The sequence below is a fragment of the Daldinia decipiens genome (assembly GCF_022478715.1).
Source record: "Daldinia decipiens strain CBS 113046 unplaced genomic scaffold F4813scaffold_16, whole genome shotgun sequence".
Lineage (NCBI taxonomy): Eukaryota > Fungi > Ascomycota > Sordariomycetes > Xylariales > Hypoxylaceae > Daldinia > Daldinia decipiens.
The window spans coordinates 765,911-791,238 of record NW_026054559.1 but is presented as its reverse complement, the minus strand read 5'-3'; the positions used below and the strand labels follow the sequence as shown (position 1 = coordinate 791,238).

The window sequence follows — 25,328 nt, the reverse complement described above, 5'->3', positions numbered from 1 at the left end:
TGGATGATACTATGTAAAATGGGTGTGTGCGACCATAAATGGTACTTATACTAAGAATATAATCACATGATCAGGATCAAGGTCACCTGATACACTAGCACCAGTTTAATAATTGCAGTAGTTTTAATTTATTAAGATTAAATAATCCATAAAAGTATTTTTAGGTATGATTATAAATTTGATAATATTATTTTGTATAATAATTTATTTACATTTATCGTTTATTATAATTGTAAAATAAGTAATTTAATTATTAATTAATTTAAAAATAAAGTTTTAATTAAAATTTATTTTTTAATTAATATTTAAATATTTATATTAATAAGGTTTTATTATTATATAATAAATATTTATTATTTAAATTTTATTGTGTTTTTTTATATTTGGAGAAATAAATAATAATATTATTATTTTATAAGATTAAATAATAATAATCTTTTTTAAAAAAATTATATTGATTTATTTAACGTTAAGAATGTTGGTTTTTAATAATATATAAAACGTAAGGCTTTAAATAAAAATAATTTCTTATAAAAATATTGTAATGGTAAACAAGACTTAAACGTCTTAACCTTGGATCAAGCTTTATTAAACCTGATATCAAAGACTTTTAAATAATAACTGATGAAAAAGAAAAGGAATGACTTGTATTAAAAGTGGATAATACTATGTAAAATAAGTATGTACAACCATAAATAATATTTATATTAAAAATATAATCATATAATTAAGGTTAAAGTCACTTAATATACCAGCACCAGTTTATAACCTCCTTTCGAATTTTATCGAGGCTATAAGATTAAATTCGATTTACGAAATAAGGGCTGGGACCTAAAAAAAAAGAAATAAAATAATATAAGTAAAGATCGAATTTTAAGTTTTAAAAAAAAAATTTCGCATTACCTAGGCTATTAAAGCTATTAAGGCTTTTAATTATTAATTTTATAGTATAGCCTTTTTAATATTTTAAGTATTATTAGGTTTTAAATCGTATCTTAAATAAATTTATATGTTGTATAATTTAACTAATTTAATTAAGATCCATTAATTAAGTATCCGATATTATTAAATTATATCTTTTGGTTATATAAAATCGTATAATAATGGGTCCGATTGTAATACTTGTTATTAAATTAAATATATATAAAGATCGTAATATAAAAATCGTAATATAAAGATTATATAAAAAATCGTTGTACAGCTTTACCTCCTTTACAATAAATTTAACTGATCTTATTCTTTTTTTTATCCCGGTATCGTATAACCCTCGTAAATAATTTTTGTAACTAAGTTATTTACCTCCCTTAATATCTTAATATTAACTTAAATAAGCCTTAATATTAACTAAACTCTTACTTCTTTTATAATAGACTTGGTGATTTATTAACTGATTGGTTGGTTTAATCTTTACCTTTTTTATTACTGATTTCTTATAATTAATTGTTTTGTATATTAGGTATAATATAACTTAAAAAGCATTATATACTGTCCCTAAATAACCTAAAATATAACTTTAAACGTAGTAACTGCCAATACTCTTACCGACCTTATCCCCGTATCCTTTACGCATTTAATAAAGCCACCTTTTATCTTTTAATATCTGACTAACTAAGATGCGCCATGGCCCTTACGTATCCTGAAATTAATAATTAAATCTTAATATAATAATGTTTCTTAAATTATATTGTATCTCGTATATCTTAATTTAAGGTATAAGAATATTAGTATTTTAAGGATCGTATTAACTTGATTAATAAGTAACGTGATCGTTAAGGCTGTTGATAAGGTTGTAAATGAGGCTCTCGATAAAGCTCTCGATAAAATTTTCGATAAGGCTATATCGTATATATTAACTGATATATCAAGATATGATTAAATTGATTGATAGGTAAATATTTTTAAATAAGTTAATATAATTGATATAAGGTTTAAATTGTTTGATTAGGTTATTTAGCTTATATTTAAGTTATTAGCTAAAGATATTAATGAAGTTATTGTAGGTCTTATAGGTTATAGGATTGTAAACCTTATTGATTGTAAAAAGTTATTCGATCAAGTTATAATAAGGTATTTTTAATAATAACGGTCTTTTTAAAATTAATGTTACGGGTTTAAGTTGTTAAAGGTTATTATTAAATAAAACTTAAACGTTTTGGTTTTGGATTAAGTCTTATTAAACTTAATATTAAGGATTTTTAAATAATAAAAATGATAAAAAAAAGGAATAACTTGTATTAAAAGTAAATGATATTATATAAAATAAGTATGTACAATTATAAATAATATTTATATTAAGAATATGATCACATAATCAAGGTTAAGGTCACTTAATACACTAACACCAATTTAATAATAGGTTTATTATTATATACTTTTTTAAAATAAAATTGTATAATGGTATATTTTAATGTTATAATGTGATTTGTTATGATTCTTTAAATAAATATTAATATAATTTTTATTCGAATTTTAACATTTAAATAATAATGTTATATTTAAATTTTATTTATAATAATATAAGTGTAATTTATATTTACACAAATATCTTCTTAATATTTTAATTTTAAAGATATAATAATATAAAATTTTAAATAAGTTTTAATTTTATATACAAAATCGATTTTAATATTTGGAAAGAAATTAATTAAGGATTATACAATAAATATATTAATTTTAATAAATATTTTAAAGGTTTTAAATAAATCGATAAAATTTTTAATAAATAAGATTAAAGGATTTAATAAAACATATTATTCCATTATATTATCTATCAAATACAATTTTAATAAAATGGGATTTACAATTATAATAATGTTAGTTTTTTTTAAATTATTTTATTATTAATTAAGAAATAAATCGAAAATTATAAATATTATATCTTATTAAGTTTTTATTAATAAATTGGTTAAAGGTTTATTTAGGTAAGAATCTTTTAATAAAAGTTTAAGATATTTTTATTAAATATAATAAAAAAGTTTATTTTAATTATTAATTTATTTACCATAAATTTTACATTGTGTTATTTTAAATTTTTAAATATTTATACCAAAATTAACTATATCTTTACCATTATTATTTGTTAAAAAAAAACCGAAGTTATTTAAGATATCTCCATAAAATATTATATTAAAATTTTTATCATTATTAATATATTTATAATCTTTTAAATTACAATCTTTAAAATTGTATAAACTTTTTTTAAAATCACCCGTATAAACTTTCTATTAAAGAGGTTAAGGATATTTTTTATTTTTTTAATTTATATTTAACTTTTAATCTTTATCTTTAAAATTATTAAATAAACTAAAGGTTTATTAATAGTTTTTTTTTTAATAAGATTATTTATTATATTTTTAATTAAAATTAAACTAATTATTAATTTGGTTTTTTTATTAATATTAATTGTAAGGATAATTTATGTTTTACTTACCATAATTGTTTTTATTATATCTATTAAATAAATAAATAAATTTAGTTTTTTATAAAAAAATAACCTTTTATTTGTTAATTTATTAAAGAAATTGTCTTAAAATTATATCTGCCATAGATTTAATTAATTACTTGATGGTCGTGTGACATTGACATAAAGGCACCTTATTGATGATAAGGTGTCCTTATCGTAGATAAGGGAGGAAGAAATAAAATACCCGATTTTACTGGATAAAAAGGTCGGATATCCACTATTATTAAAATATAAGAATATGCTATACCTAACTAACCTTAGATAGATTCTTCCCTCCTTAAACATTTTAATATATTAGTCTTAACATCATTAATTTACTTGTTATTGTTTTATTGTTATTATTATTATTCCTATTTATATACGTACTTATTAACATTACTTTTAAATTCTATAATTAAAAGTTTTAAAAATGTATTTTAACTGATTTTTCAAGAGATAATTACATATTTTAATGTTGTAAATAATATTATTAATAAATAAACAAAAAGATTTTCCATTTTTTATATTTAATAAAGTAAATAATTGATTTTTAAAATCTTAATATATAATATTTAAATATTTATAAAATCTTATTACAAATTTCTTATAAATATAATTTATAATTTTTATAAATAAAGTGTTTTGTTTCATATCCGTGAATTTTATTATTAATTATTATTATACTATATATTATAAATAAAAAAATTAAATTATTTTAATTTTGATTTTACTTTAAAATTTAGTAAATTTTTTTAAACGGTAAGTAAAAACGAAAACGTTTATATAAATAATATATTTTTTAAATAAAATAATATTAATAAAATAGGGATTTGCTTATAAGAAGTTAAAAAATCTTATTATCTTTAAAGAGATTTTACCGTTATGGTAGTTATTAACATTAATATTATTATTAATAATATTAGAAATATTATTTAATAAGGTTTATTTAAAGGCTTAAGTAATTATTTTTATTATAAAGTTAATAATAATAAGGTTATTACAATTAAAGTTATTTATTTTAATATTTAATTGTTAAAATTAATTTTATATTTAAATATAATTAATTTTAATAAATAGTGAATTTATTTTGGTAAAAGCTAGGTATATAAATAGAAAATAAATAAATAATTTTAAAATAAGATTATTAAATATTAAATAAATAAATAGTGTTTAAATAAGGTTATGATGGTAAATTATAATATTAGTAAATTCTTTAATAATTATAAGGTTTTTGGTTTTTGTTAAAAATTTAGGAATGTTTTATACAGTATTAGAAAAAAATGGAAAACTAAAGTAATTATTTGGAAAAGAAGATAAAAACCTTATTATTATTTGGATTGGTAGATTAATAGTTTTTAATAATAAAAATTTAAACTTTTGTTTTAGTTTTAATGTTTGTTTAATAAATAGAATTATAATAAGAAAAAAAACTAAAAACCCAATTTTAATGTTTTTAAAAGGTTTTAAACGAGGGAGTTAAGTTTGACGTTATAGTATTTTTGAATTATTATTATTTTTACGATATTATAATTATTGTTTTATAAAAGGTTATAGATTAATAAGGTTAAAGTTTAATGGGTTTATATGTAATGGTTATAATAAAGTGGAAATAATATTAAAATTTTATTTTTGTTTATTAAATTATTATAATTATTTGATAATAAAACGGGAAGGGGAAGTAGATCTAGTAAAAGGGATATAAGGTTATTATTTTTAAAGTTTAACAAACTTCTTTTATTAATTTTTTAAAAACGTTTTAAATTTTTTTTTATTTTTTATCTATTTGATAAAGTAAATGACGTTAGTGTTAAAAGTGATTATATTTTTTGAACATAAACTTAATATAATATAAGTAATAATAATGTTATTATTTTTTAAAAGAATAAGGTATAGGTGGTTTGTTTAAAGGAATTAAAGTAAGTATAATGCATATTTAATTAATTTTTTAAATATTAGTAAATTTAAACAACAAAATTATTGTGAGGGTATAAGCGGCGTTATTATTAAAGTGGAGATTTTTTAAAATAAATTAGTTTATTAATTAATTACTAATAAAATGGTTAAAACAAGCCGGATTAATTAATTGTTAATTAATTTATCGGGTAGTTTTTATATAATTAATTTGTTTAGAAAAAATGATGGTAATAATCTTGATTTGATTGAAATTTTAGTTTATCGAAACAATGGTGGTAATTTTTAAGATAATTAAGAATAGGTTTTTTTGTAATAATTATTAATGTTAAATATTTTTTAAAAGAAAAACAAAACGAAATGTGGAGTTACCAATTATAAGCATTAATTATATATAGTTTAATAATATTATATTATTTAAATTTGTAAAATATATTTAAGGGTATTTGTAAGATGTTTATTTATAAGATATAAGTACATATCTGTAAGATATTATTATTATACTAGTGGAACCTTATCTGTGATAGTTAGTTTGTCCCTTGCGTGCCTGGCAGCAGTTGCATATTACTACTACGTACAAGGTATTTAGGTACCTCATGTACCTATTGATGGTACCTAACACCTTCTCTTGCTTGTTTAAAACCTTAATCCCTTTAAAGCTGAGCAGATATTACTTTATTAAGTAGCAAATAAGTAAATCTCGCTTAAAAGGGGGCTCAAAATGTAATTAAAAGGACTATCAGATCTCACATATCCCCATGTCTTTCATATCTCTTTTTTATTTGGGATGGAACTGACTTGCATTCCCCCACATATCAACCACATTCAATTGTATCAAATATCAAAACCAATTATCGCCCGATGGAGCTCGAAAGTATGCCTTGATAAACTAATAGAGATAGATTCACTATACATACCAAGGTATCCCTAATTGACATTCATGTCATTCATGTCATTCATGTCATTCGGCCTGGCCACAGTTAGGATGACCTTCGTTTACTGCGGTTCGTCAACCAATAACGACCCTACACGGATACCGGTTCGGTTGCATCGCGCCTTTTAACATGACTTCGCCCGCATGTATGCAGCTCGGGCCGACGGTCAAGTAAGCTAGTTTTTAATGCTACGACGATTCTACATTAGCCATATAGCTATATCCAGTCGCGATTGGCGGATGGTTTAATACAAAGACATGGAGCCTACAGTCTAAGCCTAAGCCTAGCCACTAACTCGTCGCCTTTTTACTTGGTCTAAGCCGCGCCGTTGCCATTGTTAAATGTGCGTTGGCCCGTTGGGGCGGCCCGGTCCCGGGCAGATACGACATCCGTCGGTGTTCTCTAAGCATACCACGTCGGATTACACAGCATCTTTATGAGCTTTTAGTCTTCCCCGAGGCAACCTACCTCCCCCTTATTTCTTCCCTTCTCTTATCTTATCCTATACTATCCTGTCCCGTTCCTAGCATTGTGCGACTTAAATGAGCTCTTACTACCCCTATGCAACCCGTCATCGCTACCTATTCGACTACCTTTGATACCAACGTCGGAGAATGGTGGAAAGCTGCGTCTCGGGGCCTAATTGGGCCAATGCCCTTACCGAATGGAGCGGGAAATATCAATCAACAGTTCACTGCCCGTATGGATTATCTGCCTACCTACCTACCTAGGTACCTACTTAGGTAGTCTAATCAACTATGCACCTATGAATCAGACCGACAAACCACTAACAAATAATAACTTCATCACCCCTATTCCTTAGGAACATATGGATTACACAACCACATCGTGTAGCATACAAGGCAGTCGCCCTATTGTTCCAATATTACCCTCGGGAACAATTGATAATGGTAGCCTCAACAAGTAGCATCAAGCAAGGGGCGTAATATGATTCACGGCAAACCAGAGACGATTTCAACGCTATACCTTACGTAGGTACCTAGGGACCTGTTCAGGAACTTTCCGTAGCAAAAGCAAAGGTATTCATTACTACTAAATACACCATTGCTGTCATAGATCGGCTAGAATGGATTCCTTCCCGTCGAACCTGGTAATCCATCCGCCCATCTGTCCATCTGCCTCTCCCGAACAAGGTCCCGAACAAGAGTTGTCATTACCCCTGCATTGCTCATCGCCTCGTGAATGACCCTTGGAGGTCCAGGATAATCTAAATGTATAGCGGTTACGGCGTGTCTGCAGCCAATAATATTATCCAGAGCGGCTGAAAAGCCTCCAAGGCGTCTACGATAGTGCCAACATCAAAAGAAAAGGGGGATAGGTAGCCTTCTTAGTCGCTAACCTTAGATTCTTACGTTGACTCTAGAGATTAGGCCACCGTCATATAGATAACACTAGATGACACGGATATTCGACACCCCTGAGTTATTTTGATTTAACAGACGACCGAATAACTCCTTAGGGTTTGGATTGGTTACGCTGCACTATACGAAGTCACATTAGGCTCACCCTATAATATTGACTCTATCGAAACTTAGCTGTCAGCCTTGTATCAAAGTTATAGGGCACCCAAGTCGCCGGGGAACTTTCTCTTCTTGTGCAAGTTTGGCAGGGATCAACAGAGCAAGGGGAAGTTCCACAATCGCGCGAGGTGCCGTCCCCAATCCTATTCGCCAATCTTAAAGTGGTTTTTAGCTTTGCGGAGTTTGATATACACTATACTGGCAACACCATATCGACTAATTGGATTTACACTGGATTTACCGGATTGCGAAGCAGTATGTGAAATGTGTAATAGGGCAGAATGATGCCTAAATCACCAATGCGGCCATGATGTACAAGGCATCATTCCTGACCGACGGTTTCGGCACCAACCTCGGGCCATCTTTGAAAGCTGTTGGGTATCTACCTGTGTATGTGTATTAGCTGTATTAGCTTGGTAACGGCAATACCCTAGCGCGCAATCTGGCTATGCTGCTGTGATGAAGCGCAACTGCAGATGGACATCACGAAGGCAATTTACTCGACGCAATGTTAAACGAATATAACAGAATCTTGCTTCCTGTTATACAAACCCTGCTGGACACCTGTTCTTGTGCCTGACTCCCTCCCGAGGTTACACTCTCAACTCGAGCTGGCGGATTACCCAAGTTCGGTAGTCTTCCTAGCAAATCTTCACTCGACCAAGCTTGGCGAATATACTCTTGGCGAAATTACATGTTCTCGTTGAGTTGGACCGCGAACTGTCCAAGTGGAAATGCGCCAAGCCTGGAAACTTCCCAGCCTCTTGAGCTCATCTAGTTGATTATTGGAACTCGCATAATCAGCGTTGTATACACTCTGGGTACAGTTGAATTTCGCGACTTCATCTGTGGGTTATGTTTTCACCACCAACTACTACCTAACGTAAACCTTGAAGTCTGGTCAGAGAATAATACTCTTCGAAAGCAATTACTCACGTTCGGCCATAAGGGAACTCCTTCGTAATTACAATAGTCTTATTGGCAATTGCTATACTTCTCCAACTTTTCGAATCGACCAGATTTGAGGATTAGAGGCAATATTGCTAACAATAACAGATACGCACCCTATAACAGATTTATACTAAGACAATAACTATTCTGGCCTCTGGCTCTATCATTGATTAGGATAAATTAATGATACTACCTAACTACCTAATTTACATGGCGCTTCATTTACAGTCGCATGAGGATCCAGTGTCTCGTGGGAAAGAAGGATTGGGGAAAGGAATAGCTCATTTTATCATGATCATCTTCCCGGTACCAACGAATATATCCCAGCTGACGTATCGTTCCCAGCAGTCAAATTTATCATTTATAATTTATTATATACACACCCGAACCCCGGAAAATCTTCTGCACGTCCAATCCTTCGGCACGTGTCCTGCCGCTGTCATGCAGGCAGATCGGCTTTTCCCAGGTTTCGGCCGCACGGAACACGGTGCACTGCTCGGTCGAATGGCATCGTTTATCATCGACGGGAAAGCAATCCCGAGTGACGACTGCTGACCTGAGGTGTGAGAGAAGGAAGAAACAAGTCAGACTAGATTGGTGTACCTAGCCGCCAACAGCTAACATTACTGCTAAGAAAAGCACCCTTTTCGTATTGGAACACTTGCCTAGGTCACGAGGCCGTTCCCACTCGAAATATTATTCACTGATATACTCACCTAGTCGAGTTAGTACCAAATTCTATAATTATACTAATACAAAAGTTTAGGTTACTAAACACTCACTCAACCGCAGGCTGTGGAAACTAGCCGGGCAAGATGCAGAAATGAGAAGTGGTGTAAGTGGTGTAATGTGCCTCGCCCCTAAGCCACGGTGCATAGCCCGCCGCAAACTACCGTTGGCGGGATGGAGGGTTGGCAGGTTGGCGGGACTGGACCCCAAGCCACCATCTTCTCAGCCCTACGGTCCCAGATCCCGGCTTTACGTCAACGCGATCGTTTTAGTCTCGTCACGTTGGGAAAAACGTTCCTATCGTTCCCATCGTCCCCGGACCCCAACTGGAATCTTACTCATCCCTGAGAGAATACGGAAGTGCCATGTGTCTGATGCATGGTCATTTTTATATACTCCAGGGGCAGAGGATTTTCAATACTCACGTGGTCTACATGTGGCCTAGACGCCGTACAATTAATTCGTCCGTTGCTTGTTCATTTACGCGCCGGCCGCCACCTTCTGTCACCAGCGAAATTATCAAATAGAGCAACCGAGACTTGAAACACGGGCTCACGCAGACACAACGTGGTATTGCTTATTACTTCTGCTATAATCCTCCGGTACTCTCACTAAATCCCTTCACCTGTCGGACTCGACGCAATGGCACCACCGACTGAGCCGTATGTAGGAGGCAAAACTTCAAGTTCAAACAATCAAGGACCCCGTCGCAGCAGCCGAGATACCATACCATGCGGCCCAGCATCTATCTCCAATGCAAAACCAAGGTGCCGTAATTCCCACGCACGGAACCCCGAGGTGCTTTGAAACCGGCCCCCTCGTCGACTCTTACCTGGCTACCTATGTAGATGGCCCCCTATGAACCAGAGCCAACCTGATGGAATTCGGAATACGACCTCGTTAGTACACCATGTGCATGCTTGCATTAGGTACCTAGATATAGGGGCAAGCAGACACAAGAGACGCATGTACGAATGGATAGATAGGATCGCGTCGATCTATGCATTGCATTGCATAGGTACCTACCAGGTATGTATTGTTCACCCTGGACACTAAATCTTGTATGCCCGCGCCCTTCGCTTGAGTACCTTGCGTATTTACAAGGGAATCGCAATTAGTAATAGGCAATTGGTGCGTTTTCGAATGGCTACCTTAGGTACCTACCTAGGTAGGCAGGTGGATGGATAGAAGAGCAATGGAAGCGATTCGCAGTTTCGCGATAGCGAACTTTTCTTTGTTTTTCGCTCTCCTCGATTGTCTTGACTCGTACACCAGCTAGTTTATCAACCACTTATAATCAATTAAACCAGCTTAGATGATTATTAAGTTAATAGAGGCATTTGCATTCACTATGGGGTATGATGCTCTAACTGCCTAATCAGCCTGCCAGCCAGAACCGCCACCTCGTAGCTCTTCTCATCTCGTCGCCGTCATTTTCTTCTTGCCTCCCTAGACGGTCGTTATAAACTACTTAACGTGGACTCGAACTTAATATGTGGCGGGGTTAAAAAAAAAGAAAGCCCAATCTGCCGCCCGTCGTCTGCCGCTGGGGGATTGCGGGTGCGAAAAAATAGTAACAGACTGAATCAAATAAAGACAACTCAAACAGCCAAAACGATGCCACTTTTCCCTTCTTTGCTAGTTGTACAAGCATAGCCCTGGAGGGGGAGAGGCCATCCTTTCCTCCGCTATGCCTAAAGACTTTTTTTTTTCTTTCTTTTTGTCGTCCGAGAACATATTTTACTCTCTAATCTTGTAAAGATGTGATTGCCATGGTCGTGCCAAAAAGGGAATTTACCTTTCCTCTATGGTGATGCATTAGGGCTCTTAGTAGTAGGAAGCTACCAGAGCGCGAGAAATAGAAGTAAACGAAAACCCCTTAAATGCAACATGTGTAAAAAAAACACGCAAGACGCCGTGGGTGTATATTATGCATAAGTGATTTAGTCACCCTTGGGAGATGTAGGAGAGCTATTAAGTTAGCTAGTCTCGATATAGGATTGGGGAAGTTAAATGTTAACGTTAGAACATACTATTTAGGGCTGGTGCTGCCGCCGACACCGGGGGTTCTAGGAGAGTATTGAGGAGACTAGACTAATGTTAGCACGGGTCAAGGCCGTAGTAATAGGCTAGGGACTAACCGTAGGCGAGTACTTGGGACTCGTCGGGGATTGCTGCGCTCCTGGAGCTCTGTGCAGCGGGCTCGTCGGAGAATAACCCGTGGGGGAGGTGGGTGAGTAGTTCGGCGACACAGGAGAGTAGCTGGGTGAAGTAGCGCCTACATGATGAGGAGACGTGGGGCTGTAGGCGGGACTTGTTGGGGAGTAACTCGGTGACGTGGGCGAGTTCATATTAGGTGACGATGGAGAATAATGCCTGGGCGATGTAGGAGACGTAGGAGAGTAGACAGGCGACGTGGGACTGTAGTTCGGGCTCGACGGACTTGCACCTCTGAACTGAGGCGAACTGGGGGAAAAGGATGGAGACGATGGACTGAAGCGTGGTGAGCTGTTGTATTGGCCTCCAATCATCGGTGATGCCGGCGAATAGTTGCCGCTAGGTGAGCTTGGAGAATAGCCACCAGCACCATAACTGCTGAAAGGGGAAGACGGAGAGGCACCACCAGAGAATGGACTTGTAGCACCGGGGCTTCGTCCTCCGTATGGGCTAGCGCTTCCAAACCCTCCATATTCCGTTCCGAAGCCCGAAGGCGAGTCGGAGCCGGCTCCAACAATAGGCGAGAAATTGCCCATACCCATGGATGGGGAAGCCAGGGATATTCCGTAACCAGAATCGGCCATCGGCGAACCGGTGTCGTACGGGGTCGCAGCTCCTTCGACTGAACCTCCCTTAACAGCCATTCCAGGCATCAAACCCATCCTGGAGTTATCTGAGATGACAGTTTCAAGCATCTTGGGATCCAGGAAAACATCGAGGTGGCCTGTCCCCATGGGAGCCAGCTGTCCAAGCATGACGTTTTGTGAGATACCCTTGCAGTCGTCCACTTCACCCATTGCAGCAGCTTCTAAGAGAATTTCGACGGTCTCCTCAAAGGAACATCTCATCAAGGCTCCAGTGTCGGCTCTGTTGATACCGTGACGAGTAACCGCGGCGATGCTACCTCTATATGTCATGACATCGACCAAGAGAGAAAGATGTCGCTCATTGACGTATGAACCATCAAAAGCCAGCACTCGTCTCAATTCGTTAAGGAGCGCAGACCGAGCCGCTTCGATACCAAAGACATCAACAGTCTGCCATAAGTCGTTCGTAATAGTACGCTTAGCATCTACGCCAGGAACCGCCAGGACATCACGTAGGGCCGTACCAGTAGTATCAAGGTACCATTCCTCACAGAGAGGGCTATCCTTCGATTGAATCATAGCGCCGCTCTTGTCAATGGCGATCCTCGTTCCCTTGTTCAGGAAAGCACGCTCAATACCCTTGATTCCACGGAGTGTAAGGTTCTCCAGAAGATGCTCACCTAACCGCTTAAGCATCACATCGTCTTCGATGCTCTTCTCGGGATCATCTTTATCTTCCGGCATTGGGCGGATACGAATCACCTGCTGATCCGCGTTATTGTCACTGCAGATAACGGCTAGATCAGTAGGGTATTCCTCTCTGAGGCGGATGGCAACATCTTCCACGGTGAGACCCTTATCGAGCATCTTCTGTCGATCCAGGACGAAACGAAGCAGCCATCGAGATTGCCTGTCAATGGGGGGCTGGCTGTCGTCGGGAAGCAAGAAATACGAGCTGATAAAATCTTCATCTTGCTCGATTTGAGTCGACTCGATGTCGGGGTCGTAATAGATCTCAGTCATTGCCGTGACGGAGCGCAGATTAGTGTGCTCAACCGCACTTCGAAGCTTCTTTGCATGGTCCTGGGAGGTGTTACCGTCCAAGTAAACCATCATCGAAGGTGTCTTGATGTTGCTGGCAACGTTGAGAATTTCCTTTAGACGAGGCACACCAAGAGTGACGTTCTTCGAGGAGATACCCGTGAAATGGAAAGTGTTCAAAGTCATCTGTGTTGCAGGCTCACCAATTGACTGCGCGGCTAACACACCAACCATCTCGCCAGGGTTTACCATTGCCCTAGACCATCGGTTTTCTAATTCGCCAATAACATGGCGGAAAGCTAGCTTGTCCAGGCGGTGATGCACCGCAAGACGCTTGTATGCCAATCGTGAACGGAGCAAGGCCTTGAAGAGCTTGGTTGAGTTGTCGTCAGCTTCTCTAGACACGTCATCAGAGCCGCGAACCACAACCATTCGCTCTAATAGATCTTTCACCACGGGAATGACGTCTTGAGGCGAGAGGTTGCTTCGCCTTGCATCATCAACTTTAAGGAGCTTCTTGGACGACTCAATAATACGACCTATGTTCAAGGGAAGTTGGAACATTTCTTCGAGCTTCTCAGAATCCTTCTTCAGATCTCGAAGGTACTCGCGATCTTTGCAAATGGCTTCCCACTCCATATCCAAAAGTTCCTGAACATGTGCATCACCAACAAGGTCTTGCCCATATTCCAGAGCATCGAGCACACGCGGGCGAAGACCTTCCATCACATCAATGCGGTACCGGTCCTCGAAATCAGCATCTCTTATAACCCAGTGATCCATGGGCTGCTTCTCGATATGCATAGCATCGAGACCATCCTCGCCATAGATGAACTGAATAATGTCGCCAAGTGAATTGCGAACTGTACCATCGTATCGAGCGGAAACATCCTCGAGGGCTTTGACAAGACGACGCTGAATGTAACCAGTTTCGGCCGTCTTGACGGCAGTATCAATGAGACCTTCACGACCAGCCATAGCGTGAAAGAAGAACTCCGAAGGAGTTAAGCCACGAAGATACGAGTTCTCGACAAATCCACGGGCTTCCGGGGAGTAGTCATCCTTGGTGAAATGCGGCAAAGTTCGATATTTAAAGCCAAAGGGAATACGCTTGCCTTCGACAATTTGCTGGCCGACAAGAGCAGTCATCTGAGAGATATTGATAGACGAACCCTTCGAACCAGAACGAGCCATAACTACAGCGTTGTTGAGGTCCTTGAGACTGTTCTCAGTGGTGGTACCCGCCTTGTCACGGGCGGAGTTGAGAGCCTTAGAAACCTTGCTTTCAAAGGTTTCTCGAACATTCATACCAGGGAGAGCTTCTAGCTCATTTGCTGTTGCCTGTGCAGTCAACCGGGCTACCTCGTCTTTCTGTTCGTCGATGTGAACCTGAATCTTATCAATTGTTATCTTGTCTGGAATCGTATCACCGATACCAATGCTGTGACCATTGTGCAAGAGCCAGTAATTCACAACGCGTTGGCACCCATTAAGAAAAGCCATCGCGCCTTCAGGACCGAGCTCGTTGTAACAAAGATGAATGATACCTCCGCTAGAGGCACCGACATTCTTCTTTGTAAGCAGGCCGAAAAGTAGCTGTCCAGACTGAACAAGGAGCCCATCATCTACTAATGGGAGCCACGGGCCGCTTTGAGGTTTGGTATAGATACTGATCTCCTTCGGGATGATCATGCTGACGATCTGTTTTCCTGTCCAGCGAGGTCTCGGTCTGAGAATGGCAGGCTGGGGGATAACGCCATCCCAATCGGGCACCCACAACATGATATTGTAGACCTGCTCCTTCGTCATGAATACATCCCGACGACACATCTTGTACACACCAGCCAGAGTATCCTGGACAATACCCATCAACGGCCCATTACGTTGGGGTGAAACAATGTTCAGAGGCACCATGCAAAGCTCGCGGATCTCAGCTCGCGTTTCCTCAGTCTGCGGCACGTGAAGATTCATCTCATCGCCATCGAAATCGGCGTTATAAGGTGAGGTGACAGATAGATTCAGTCGGAAGGTGGAATAAGGCATGACTTTGACTCTGTGACCCATCATAGACTCCTTATGAAGGGACGGCTGACGATTGAAGATGATATAATCACCATCCTGAAGATGTCGTTCGACCTTCCAGCCATACTCGAGATTGATTTGACCAGCACGTTTGTGATGTCGCAGATCGATTCTGGATCCATCTGTTCTGACAACATACTTGGCGCCGGGGTGTTCGTTGGGTCCATTTTGGACAAGCTTGTGGAGGCGAGAAATATTGTACGGCGTGACAGTCTCGGGGTATGTCAACGTTCGTGCAATACTCTTGGGGACACCAACTTCATCGAGCGAGATATTTGCGTCACCAGTGATGACAGTACGAGCTGAAAAATCGACACGTTTACCCATCAAGTTACCACGCAGTCGGCCTTCTTTTCCCTTTAGGCGTGCCCGAATAGACTTGACCGGACGACCGCTCTTCTGGAGTGCCTGAGGCTGACCGGCTATGTCGTTGTCCATCATGGTGGCAACATGGTACTGGAGGAGTTGTTGGAATTCTTCAAGGATATGAGCAGGTGCGGCCGTCTGAATTGCTTGGCGGACGTTGCTGTTGGCACGGATAATATCACCTAATTTGTAGGTCAAGTCGTCCTCGTTTCTTAGGCCTTGACCGGTACCATCCATAGAAATACTAGGACGGACTGGAGGTGGCGGGACAGGTAACACCGTAAGAAGCATGTTCTCGGGTCGAGCATACTCGGTATTCAATCCCATATCCCGACAATCCTCATCAGTGATGCGCTTTAGGATGTTGAGAACCTCGGTGGCTTTGAGCTCCTTCTTCTCGTTGCCCTTGACACCATCTTCGTTCACCGTTTTTTGGTGGGACCATAGTTGGAGAGCTGTTTGACGAATCGCAGGCTGGAGGCTGCCGCAACCACCATGGCCCTCTGTCTTTGGTTTGCTACCTGGTTCATATTCCTTGTCTTCGTCCTTTGGAGTCTCATTGCTACAAACTCTCTTACCCTTGCAAACGATCCAAATAGCCTGGAAACGCTTTTTCGGGTCTCGAATGTTCACGGCAGCCTGGAATTCTGGATTGCTCTAGGTGGGGTCAGCATCAACAAGATTCAGGTTAGCCAGGAAGTAAGAAGATACTGACTCTGTCGTCCAGAACCTTGCTACAGTACGGGCAGACGATCTCTAGTATCTTCTTGACTTTCTTGATGTAACCCGGGTGGTAGACAGCTGTTGCCAATTCAATGTGACCGAAATGGCCATTGCATTCGGCCATAGCCTCTAAACAAGTGGCACACTTGAACTGGCGGTCTACCGAACCAAGGCGGGGGTCATTTAGACCATTCATACGAGGCTTCGTCCGGGTTTCGTCCATAGTCTCGGGGTAAGTGATTGCCGCAACGCTCGCACCCTTGATCTCTTCGGGGGAGAGAAGACTGAATTGAATCTCTTTGATGTCCTTGAGAGGCGCATCGGAGTGCGCGAAATGAAGGTTCGCCATCTTGATGGATTCGTTGGTTGATAAATATTAGTAGTTGAGTTTATAATTTGATGGAAAATTTTGATGATCGCGTAGAAAGAGTGGTTTCGGTTAATGCGCGGTGTGCAAAGGCCTGGGTCGAAATGAGAGTATGGTGGGAAAAAAAGAAGAAAAAAAAAGTAGTGAGTTGTATTATTCCGTCGGATCGTGACTCGTAGAAGGAGATATAATGCCGACCAGGCAGCTGAATTATTTACAACCGGCGGCGAAAGGCACAATAGACGTGCTAGTTGATACAAGAAAGAATGGCGCTGGAGGGCCGTTTCCAACCAGGCCAGAGGCCCGAGGAACACGATTAGTACCGTTCCAGCGCGCGCGCAGGTCGAAAAAGAATCGCGAAAATCGAAAAATCGCTATGCAGACGCGATAGTTAGTTTCGGATAGTCGCAGGGAGGGGACTGATTCGGTATCCGGAGCGCGTCGTGATGTTTCGTCAATCGTAAGATTGTTGTTATGGTTGTGAGAAGCCTTTCTTGGAAGGAGTTGAGAGGACCAAGGAATAGTGAGGCAGAAGCCGCCACGATTCTACGCTAAGCCAAATATGGAACAATGGGTCTTCGGAAGCAAATTTCTCCATGCGGCTGATCAAGACCTCAATCGGCAAGGTACCTTAGGTACATACCTACCTAAAAGTCCCCTAAAAGTCCCCTAAAAGATACCTACGATGAGAAACAAGTATGTACCTAGGGTTCCCCCACACAACGCTTGAATGTATTGAAATTAACGCCGGAGGTTTGGTGTAGCTTCAAAGTCACAGACAACCCAAACTCTAAAATATTAAGGTCGATCAATGCATGTCGGTACAAAGAGGTACATGTATGTATTCAAGAATTCAATTTAAGGTTTAGTCGTATGACCTTGGCGAAAAAAATTGCAGCTGCCCGATGAGTCAAACAACAGCCAGAGAGTACCTACCTATTATTTGCATTCCACAAAGGATCAGTATAGGTACCTAGGTACTTACCTACGCAGGTATGTTAGGGAAGTACTTGCCCAGCAAACGGGACCTAAACGGGCAACGGGCAACAGGTATCAGGTAATCAATCAATCCACCGCGCGGCATCGATTCACTAACCCACCGACATACCTGTAAATACATATCATCAAACGACTGGTTCTACAAACATACGATGTAACAGTCTAGTGTTTAAATAATTGTTTTTACTGGGCAATTTGTTAATGTTAAGGGATTCGTTTCATTAGGAGGCCACTAACCTAACCCAGTTAGAAGGTACTATTATCTATCTTACTTCTTCCTACCTCTTGTACCCTTCGCGGCTGTTTTCTTGCCTCCAGCTACCTTTTCTTCGTCGGGCGCTTCACCCTCGTGGCCTTCGCCCAAGCTTCTTCGCCGAACCGTACCCGTCGACACTGCAACGAACTCTTCCTCGCTGTCGCTCTCCCCAAGATTAAATAGTACAGGCATCCGGAACTCTGCGCCGTCGATGTCCTCGTGATACCCTTTGCTTAGATCCGTTGTTAATACGTCGATGTCCTCGTCTTCCCTGTCCAGCCTGCGCTTGTTAATCTCCTCCTGCGGGTGGATATCGAACTCGTCCTCCCTCTCTATATACTCTACATTCTCCTCGACCTCGACAAAGTCCGGTGCCAGTGCTGACCAGCGCTGTGGCGTAGTCACCGACCAGATATAGATGCGGCCGGTTTCGAGTCCGCAGGCGGCTAGTACAGCTCGGTGCGGGTGCCACTCAATAACCCCTTGCTCCTCCTTAGGCCCCTCCAGCATTCGTACCAAACTACCATGATTTCGTTCCCATATATATAATTCGTGATTGTTATATGTAGAGGCTGCCACGTACTCTCCGGTGGCGCTGAATGTGACATGGTTCCAAGAAAGTCTGTTGACAACATCCTGAAACTTGTGTTCCAATGGCATCTGTATCGTATCGGGGTCGAGATCCTCTGCTGATAGATTTGGCACATGGAAGGTTCTGATGATACGATCCTGTGAATTGACCAATAATTCACGGCCAGACCCTGTCAGCCGTAACGTAGTCACTACCGAACTGCATATCTTTTCTGACCATATGATTTCGTGGCTGGTCGCGTCTATTATGTTGAGGCGACCTTTATTTGTACCTGCTAGGACATGATCACCTGTAGCTGTCCACACGGTGACAGTTGTCATCTGTTTTGCGTCTTCTTTAGCATGTTTCTCCTTCGTCGCTGCATCGACATCGGCATTGGATCGTTTCGGCGCAGAGGGAAGGGTATGTTTGACATCGCTCGGGCCACTCATGTCAACAATAGATGGGGCCTCGTCGAATACGGACGCAACGAATAGGTTACTATAATGGGCGCTGTGGTCAGCACTTCTAGTCATTAGATCGTTAATACGAGCAATTCTTACTGATTCCAAGGATGCAAATCTGCCGTGTAAATGGGTGCACGAAAGCGCACTTCTCGATACCTCGTGCCGTCTTGAAGATCCCATAAAACGGCCCTCCAGCCTTGACAAGCGGATAGCAAATACCGACCACACCTGGACCAGCTAAGTGAAGTTATTGCCGCTCTATGACCTCTTAACTTCCGCGCCACGCCCATCGTTTCGAGGTCCCAAACTACTACTGTGCCATCGACGCGACCTGAGGCCAAGTAGTCGCCTCTGCGATTGAAGCGGAGACATGTCGTATGGCCGGACCGGATCGTATTTGTGATATTCTCGGGATAGTCCTGGAGCAGGTAGTCGTCGGAAAGCAGCAGATTCATATCGGCGCGTTCATGTCTTGCGGCTCGGGAAAGGATACTAATTCGTTTGCAACGTGCTGGTTGGGTGTCGAGACATGCATATACAACTGTTAAACAATTGTCGAAAGGCAGGTATTACAAGTTAAAGTTGCAGTTGTAGTTGTAGTTGTAATTGATCCGATATTTTTCAAATTCAGCTTCCATCAAGCATGTGGCAGAGGCAGGTACCTTCGTAGCCTTGCAGCTCGTGCAGATAGCTTGCAGGGATCTTGACAGGTACTTCTTAAATGTCCCCACTGGTTCCCCACTCTGCGACAATCCCGGCAGTGGGCGTCGATGACTCAGCAGTAATACATAATCTACCTATGTACCTAGTTAGTTACAAGTATCAAAGTACTTTTATATACAATCTTCCATCCATTAGCATCTGAATATCAAGCATTTACTCTACATGCATCTATTTATAGTATATTTTCTATGATAAAGCCAGCAAAATGGCCAACTCGAGGCAAGTCATTCCCTTTAGGCAAATATGTAGATCTTATATAATCTAATCCTAACCTCAGATTTGAGTATGTCAAACAATTTGAGCAAATCGACAACCTACTGCCGAACACTTGGATTGTGGTCAGAATAGACGGTAGAGGATTCACAAAGTAATGCTCCCAAATATAAACATCCTTGTCTCGATCCTATTCTGATGTGTATTTCCGAGATAGATTGTGTGCCAAGTATAATTTCGAGAAACCCAATGACCGTAGAGCTCTTGACTTGATGAACGCTGCTGCCAAAGCCGTCGTAACCGAAATCCACGACATCACTGTTGCCTATGGCGTTAGCGATGAGTTCAGGTATTACCTCTCGCCTATAAAAAGATAAATGGCCGATACTAAGTTTTATCAGCTTTGTCTTCCATAAGACATGTACTCTATTTGAAAGGAGGGCGAGGTAAGTCACTCGGGAGCCACAACGTTTGAGTACATCTTACTCAAAATGTGTAGCAAAATCGGTTCGACGATAGTCTCGACGTTTACTGCATACTATATCCACCTATGGTCAACTTACTTTCCAGATACGCCATTATCGCCACCGCTTCCTAGCTTTGATGGCAGAGCTGTTTGCTACCCTAGCGTACAGAACCTACGAGACTATATGAGCTGGCGCCAAGTAGACTGTGAGGGTTCTCTCTACAACCAGCCAGATCACAGATGCTGATGAAACAATAGGCCACATCAACAATTTGTATAACACCACGTTCTGGTCGCTCGTCCAGCTACCCCCTGGGATGGACGCTAAGGCTGCCGAGCAGCTATTATCTGTGAGTCGTCTTACTCCCACGACTAAGCTAGCCTAACCAGCATGCAGGGTACTCTCGCAGCTGATAAGCATGAGCTTCTTTTCTCGAGGTTCAAAATCAACTATAACAACGAGCCGGATATGTTCAAGAAAGGGAGCGTAATATATCGAGATGTCAGTTATATTCACTACTCTGTATAGTCTGGTCGCCGTGTTAACGTATACAGTACGAACTCGTCGAGCCTGGAAACGACGTAGCTAAGACTGCCGATGAGCTGGCAGAAGCCGTACGACAGTCCAAAACTCAGGAAGACAAGGACAAAAAGCGACGGGCGAAGGCGAAAGTGCTGGTCGATCATGTCGACATTATAAAGGATGACTTCTGGGAGAGACGGCCTTGGATACTGTCAAATAAACCAGGCAAGATCCCCAAGGAAACATAATAAATTATATTCGAACCAACTTGGAACCCCCTTTCCGCCCCTTGCTTAGATCAAGTTGGGTACACGTGCATGCGCTTTAGAGATATATCAATTCAAACACAATTTAAAGCACAATGAGAAGTAATCTACGAGTACCTAGACAAGAGGCCGTAGTATATGCTTGGGAGGTCAAGGATATCCTCGGGGTAGTCCTAGTTGTAATTTTCCTCTTCGTCGTTATCGCGGCTGTAAATGCTGCGCTATGGGAATATTGCGGCGACGCGCAACGGAGACAGCAACAGCAACCTGCTCACGAGGAGCATGAGCTACAACAGTAAGCCGGCTGTCCATCTCTGGTGATTAACCTTGTCCGAAAAGGACGCTAACTTAATGAACCCTTCGGCGTAGATCCACGAATGCACCACAGAGTGTGCCGCAGAGCTAGTATATCGCATCCCGACCATCGTGAACCCGAGGAGAGAAGCTCCGGGTATGAGAACTTCAATGAGTAAATTGCTTTCTTCCCTCGAAATCCTCTACTCATCCCCCAGACGCTACTTTAAGCCGTCTCTTCTCCTCTTTTCGCTTCCTCCTCGCCTGTCTCCTTGCGCGACGCTCTTCCTTCGTCTCGCCAGCCTTTATCCGTTCCCTCTCCACCTTCTTCGCCTTTTTCTTCTCGACCTTCCTCGCAGCCCGTTCTTTGACCTCTTTCCTCGCTTGCTTCTCTGCTTTCCGTAGCTTTTTGGCTTGTCTTCTAGCCCCCCTCTCTTCTTTCGTCTCTTTCCCGTCTACACAGGAAGAAGCCTCTGGCGTGCCAACGCCGCTATCTGGAGGCGTCGGGAGCCCCGTCACCAGGCTCTGGCCTACGGTCCCTTCTATGACTCCGCCGCGCACGAATGAAGAGTACAGGCCCCGTGTGCCTATGTATTTACTAGCTGCGCTGCGAGAGGTGATCTTTTCGAGCGCGCCGCCTTTAAGGGTCTGCTTCATGGTGCCGGTCTTAGTGTCGATGCCCTTGAGGGCCTGGTCGAATGCATTAAGCCACCATGCCTCAGCCTTGTGATCACCTTTCTTGCTTCCGAGTCCGCTACCGTCGTCGTTGCGCTTCATCAGCAAGTGGTGCGTCAATCCCGTGCTGTCGCTCGTTGGATGCAGCGTGTGTCCTTTGCCCCGCCACCCTTGGGCGGTCAGGAGGGCGTGCGCGTCCATTATGAGGATGGTAGAATTGGCTATCGGTCGGACGGGTATGCTATGGGCTTGGTGTGTATATATGCCCTTCTCAAAATCTATCTTAAGGATGCATGTTGTGTTTTTGTATTGATGGTTTATGAGAGTTGCACCGAAAGTTGCATTTGGCGCAAAGTTGAATGGCAGGAAAATTTTAGTGGGCTTAATTGAGTTATCTATATCGCTTAATTGCATTTAACCTAACTGTTGTAACTAGGGTTAGTTAGTTAGTTGATTAGTTATCTTAGTGCTACTTTCAGGTCATTTGGTTGAACATAAAACAATTTTGAATAATTTAAATCGTAAAGATACGATATAACTTAGGTAAGGTAATTAACCTAGTAAGTTTCCTATAATACCTTATACTTTAAGTTAGATATTTACCCAAAGTTTCAAACCCGGCCTCCTATAGTAGCTGACTAAAATTGGTATTGGTCTAGCTTCTCATAGTCTCATATACGAAGAGTCAAAATACTTATATTAAAAGAGGAATGGAAGTTTGCCCTTACAAACATTATAAATTGTATTTGCTTATGATGATATCAACATGTTTAAATTGATTATGTATACATTATCCCGTCTTATAGTTAAAACGGCAGTGTTTGTCTTCGTATAATGAAGAGGCCATCCTAAACTTGAGCACTTCATAGAATCCTCCATCCAGATGGATCGATCCCTGGATTATGACGAATCCCGGCAACCATATCCTTGGGTTAACCATTATCAAATACGACTATGAACGTGATACTACCACTGGATCCTTCCGTGAGCTGCGGCTAGGTATTTTCCTCTCCCCGGACTAGCGAGGCAAAGCATCCGACCCGAAGGACGGGATTTACATCTCCGGAATGCGCAATCTGCCTTGTCATTCTTCGACGACGATCTTACCGAAAAAGGCACATGCAAACCAGAGATCATGCAACATATTAAGGCCCTTTATATTAGAGGCACCCTCCTATATCGTTAGCATTCTGCTCCAGGGGAGATCTTTTAGAATTAGATCGTGAACTTAATCAGATAAACTTTCATAAAATCGAAATATTAGATGAAGTTTTTCCAAGGAAATAATTTCTTATTGTCCTGCTTCTAAAGTAGATGTTTTAAAAATTAACACCAGATTAAATGAATCAACAGAAAATGTAAAGCTTGTTAGAAACATACCTACTTGGGTAGATATTAGCTATCAACTAACTATCATATAAAAGTAATTTATTTAACAATAATGTACCTAAGGTTAGAGAGATCCGGGCTGCAAGAAGCTGTACAAATGACTTATACGATACAGTACCTTATTAGGATGGGTTCTATAAGGTATCAGGTACCTAACATACATGTACAATGCAAGTTCATGTTGCCCGGGCAGCTACATCATACTTCGTTTAGGTACAAAAGAACCCCAAAACTTGACGCATTCCATTTACATGTAGGCATTGTACCTGATCCACTACTAGGGCTGAAAGATAAGCGCATAGGCGCGGGATGTCCCACTAAAAGGTACCTAGGTACGTACAACATCACCGCCAAACTCGGACCCCGCAACTGCCAGTAGTGAACTTTAAGGTTGTCGCCATAGAAATTAAATTTATGTTTACTTTTAACCTCAACAATAACAACAACCAAACACATTGCAATATTCAGCGCTCGCGGTCTATCCTGTATCTACATTGCTAAGCTATCTTTACTAGCAATTGGATCAATATCTCTAAATCAATTACTTCGTATCACTCATTAAAGCATCAAATATCTACCTTCTTTCATTGGTATCGCTATCCTCTCTCAAGCGACATCCCTCTCATCAGCGCAACACTACGAGCAATACAAAAGGCCAAAGCCGACCATATAGCAACTGAGATCCTCGCCAAAAAAGAAAGCAACAAAAAAAAACTAGACAAAATGCTCCGTCGCCCACCAACAACGCTTACCCTCACCGCCGAAGATGTCGCCGCGTACGAAGACCGCCGCTTCGCAGCCATGCAAGCCCAATCGCAAAACCAGACAAGCTCACGCGCGACCTCTCACCCGTTACAACCTCAACCTACCGCAATGGACACTTCTTCTTCGTCCGCAACCCCGTCGCCACCACGAATCGAAGACGACGAAGACATGCAAGACGTGGACGTGGACGTGGACGCAGACGAAGCTGATACAAGCGATCCCTTCGTAATGGCGCCCCGCCGCGCCGCCCGCGAACAATTCAGCAGGCGCGAGCAGTCACCTGGCCAGGCACGCGCTGCATACCTTCAGCAAATGCGAGCAACACGGGGCCAACACACCACTCCAACCGCACCAGCCCCTTCGACACGAATGCAGCGGATCACGGGCACGAGCGGGAGCACAGGGCAGACAGGAAGGACGACGGGGACGGCTCGGTCAGCAACTAGCAGACAGGGAAGCACGGAGCCAACTACCGTGGCCCCGCCACAAGCACCGCGTATGATGACGCGGAGTAGAGAAGAGCGGATAGGTATTGCGGGATCAACGGCGGGGACGGGGTCGAGACGGCGTTAGGACCCTGCCATTGCGATTATCCGTTAATTTTTGCGTTGCTGGCGTGGGCGTGGCATATCTGGCTGCTGCTTCTTACCTTTAAGGATTAAGGAACTAGATCATATGGGAATGGGGGCAATAACTAAGGACACACTTGATTTGACATGCTAGCCATGCTAGAAAGACAGCGAAATAGTAAGTCTACCTTATCTCCTATTTCTTTCTATATTATGGTTCCCGAGTTACGAAACGTGGGCAACCTCTGTTCTGAGGCAAT

At 40.6% G+C, this 25,328-nt stretch overlaps 6 protein-coding genes across 6 annotated transcripts; 3 read left to right on the top strand and 3 right to left on the bottom strand.

Moving 5' to 3' along the window:
- Positions 1–10,822: 10,822 nt before the first annotated feature.
- F4813DRAFT_359712 (DNA-directed RNA polymerase II subunit RPB1) lies at positions 10,823–17,505 on the bottom strand. The gene is made up of 3 exons (XM_049243357.1): positions 16,518–17,505; positions 11,651–16,459; positions 10,823–11,598 (listed from the first exon to the last, which is right to left on the bottom strand). The coding sequence occupies exons 1-3, from the start codon at positions 16,872–16,874 to the stop codon at positions 11,542–11,544; spliced, it is 5,223 nt and encodes a 1,740-aa protein (XP_049099779.1). The 5' UTR covers positions 16,875–17,505; the 3' UTR covers positions 10,823–11,541.
- Positions 17,506–18,082: 577 nt separating this feature from the next.
- F4813DRAFT_75004 (WD40 repeat-like protein) lies at positions 18,083–19,853 on the bottom strand. The gene is made up of 2 exons (XM_049248858.1): positions 19,282–19,853; positions 18,083–19,219 (listed from the first exon to the last, which is right to left on the bottom strand). Exons 1-2 carry the CDS (start codon positions 19,638–19,640, stop codon positions 18,160–18,162), a joined length of 1,419 nt encoding a protein of 472 aa, XP_049099778.1. The 5' UTR covers positions 19,641–19,853; the 3' UTR covers positions 18,083–18,159.
- Positions 19,854–20,113: 260 nt separating this feature from the next.
- F4813DRAFT_380862 (tRNA guanylyltransferase) lies at positions 20,114–21,358 on the top strand (the record flags this gene model as incomplete). The annotated part of the gene is made up of 8 exons (XM_049245609.1): positions 20,114–20,127; positions 20,186–20,275; positions 20,339–20,470; positions 20,523–20,567; positions 20,621–20,793; positions 20,846–20,937; positions 20,985–21,089; positions 21,143–21,358. 8 exons carry the CDS (start codon positions 20,114–20,116, stop codon positions 21,356–21,358), a joined length of 867 nt encoding a protein of 288 aa, XP_049099777.1.
- A 15-nt stretch (positions 21,359–21,373) lies between these two features.
- Positions 21,374–21,830, top strand: F4813DRAFT_75009 (uncharacterized protein). The gene is made up of 2 exons (XM_049248859.1): positions 21,374–21,671; positions 21,746–21,830. The coding sequence occupies exons 1-2, from the start codon at positions 21,472–21,474 to the stop codon at positions 21,780–21,782; spliced, it is 237 nt and encodes a 78-aa protein (XP_049099776.1). The 5' UTR covers positions 21,374–21,471; the 3' UTR covers positions 21,783–21,830.
- Positions 21,619–22,689, bottom strand: F4813DRAFT_74988 (uncharacterized protein). Its single transcript, XM_049248857.1, has one exon. It carries the CDS (start codon positions 22,544–22,546, stop codon positions 21,878–21,880), a length of 669 nt encoding a protein of 222 aa, XP_049099775.1. The 5' UTR covers positions 22,547–22,689; the 3' UTR covers positions 21,619–21,877.
- A 1,768-nt stretch (positions 22,690–24,457) lies between these two features.
- Positions 24,458–25,072, top strand: F4813DRAFT_389550 (uncharacterized protein; the record flags this gene model as incomplete). The annotated part of the gene is made up of 1 exon (XM_049246851.1): positions 24,458–25,072. One exon carries the CDS (start codon positions 24,458–24,460, stop codon positions 25,070–25,072), a length of 615 nt encoding a protein of 204 aa, XP_049099774.1.
- Positions 25,073–25,328: the final 256 nt, after the last annotated feature.

Excerpts from the sequence above, each read along its gene's own strand:
- F4813DRAFT_75004 (XM_049248858.1), bottom strand. The coding sequence starts at position 19,640 with ATGAATCTGCTGCTTTCCGACGACTACCTGCTCCAGGACTATCCCGAG. Across the intron at positions 19,220-19,281 it reads GATTTGCATCCTTGGAATCA|TAACCTATTCGTTGCGTCCG; the intron begins GTAAGAATTGCT and ends CGCCCATTATAG.
- F4813DRAFT_74988 (XM_049248857.1), bottom strand. The coding sequence starts at position 22,546 with ATGGACGCGCACGCCCTCCTGACCGCCCAAGGGTGGCGGGGCAAAGGA.
- F4813DRAFT_75009 (XM_049248859.1), top strand. The coding sequence starts at position 21,472 with ATGAGAAGTAATCTACGAGTACCTAGACAAGAGGCCGTAGTATATGCT. Across the intron at positions 21,672-21,745 it reads GAGGAGCATGAGCTACAACA|ATCCACGAATGCACCACAGA; the intron begins GTAAGCCGGCTG and ends CCTTCGGCGTAG.
- F4813DRAFT_359712 (XM_049243357.1), bottom strand. The coding sequence starts at position 16,874 with ATGGCGAACCTTCATTTCGCGCACTCCGATGCGCCTCTCAAGGACATC. Across the intron at positions 16,460-16,517 it reads GCAAGGTTCTGGACGACAGA|AGCAATCCAGAATTCCAGGC; the intron begins GTCAGTATCTTC and ends GACCCCACCTAG. Across the intron at positions 11,599-11,650 it reads GTCCCAAGTACTCGCCTACG|TCTCCTCAATACTCTCCTAG; the intron begins GTTAGTCCCTAG and ends ACATTAGTCTAG.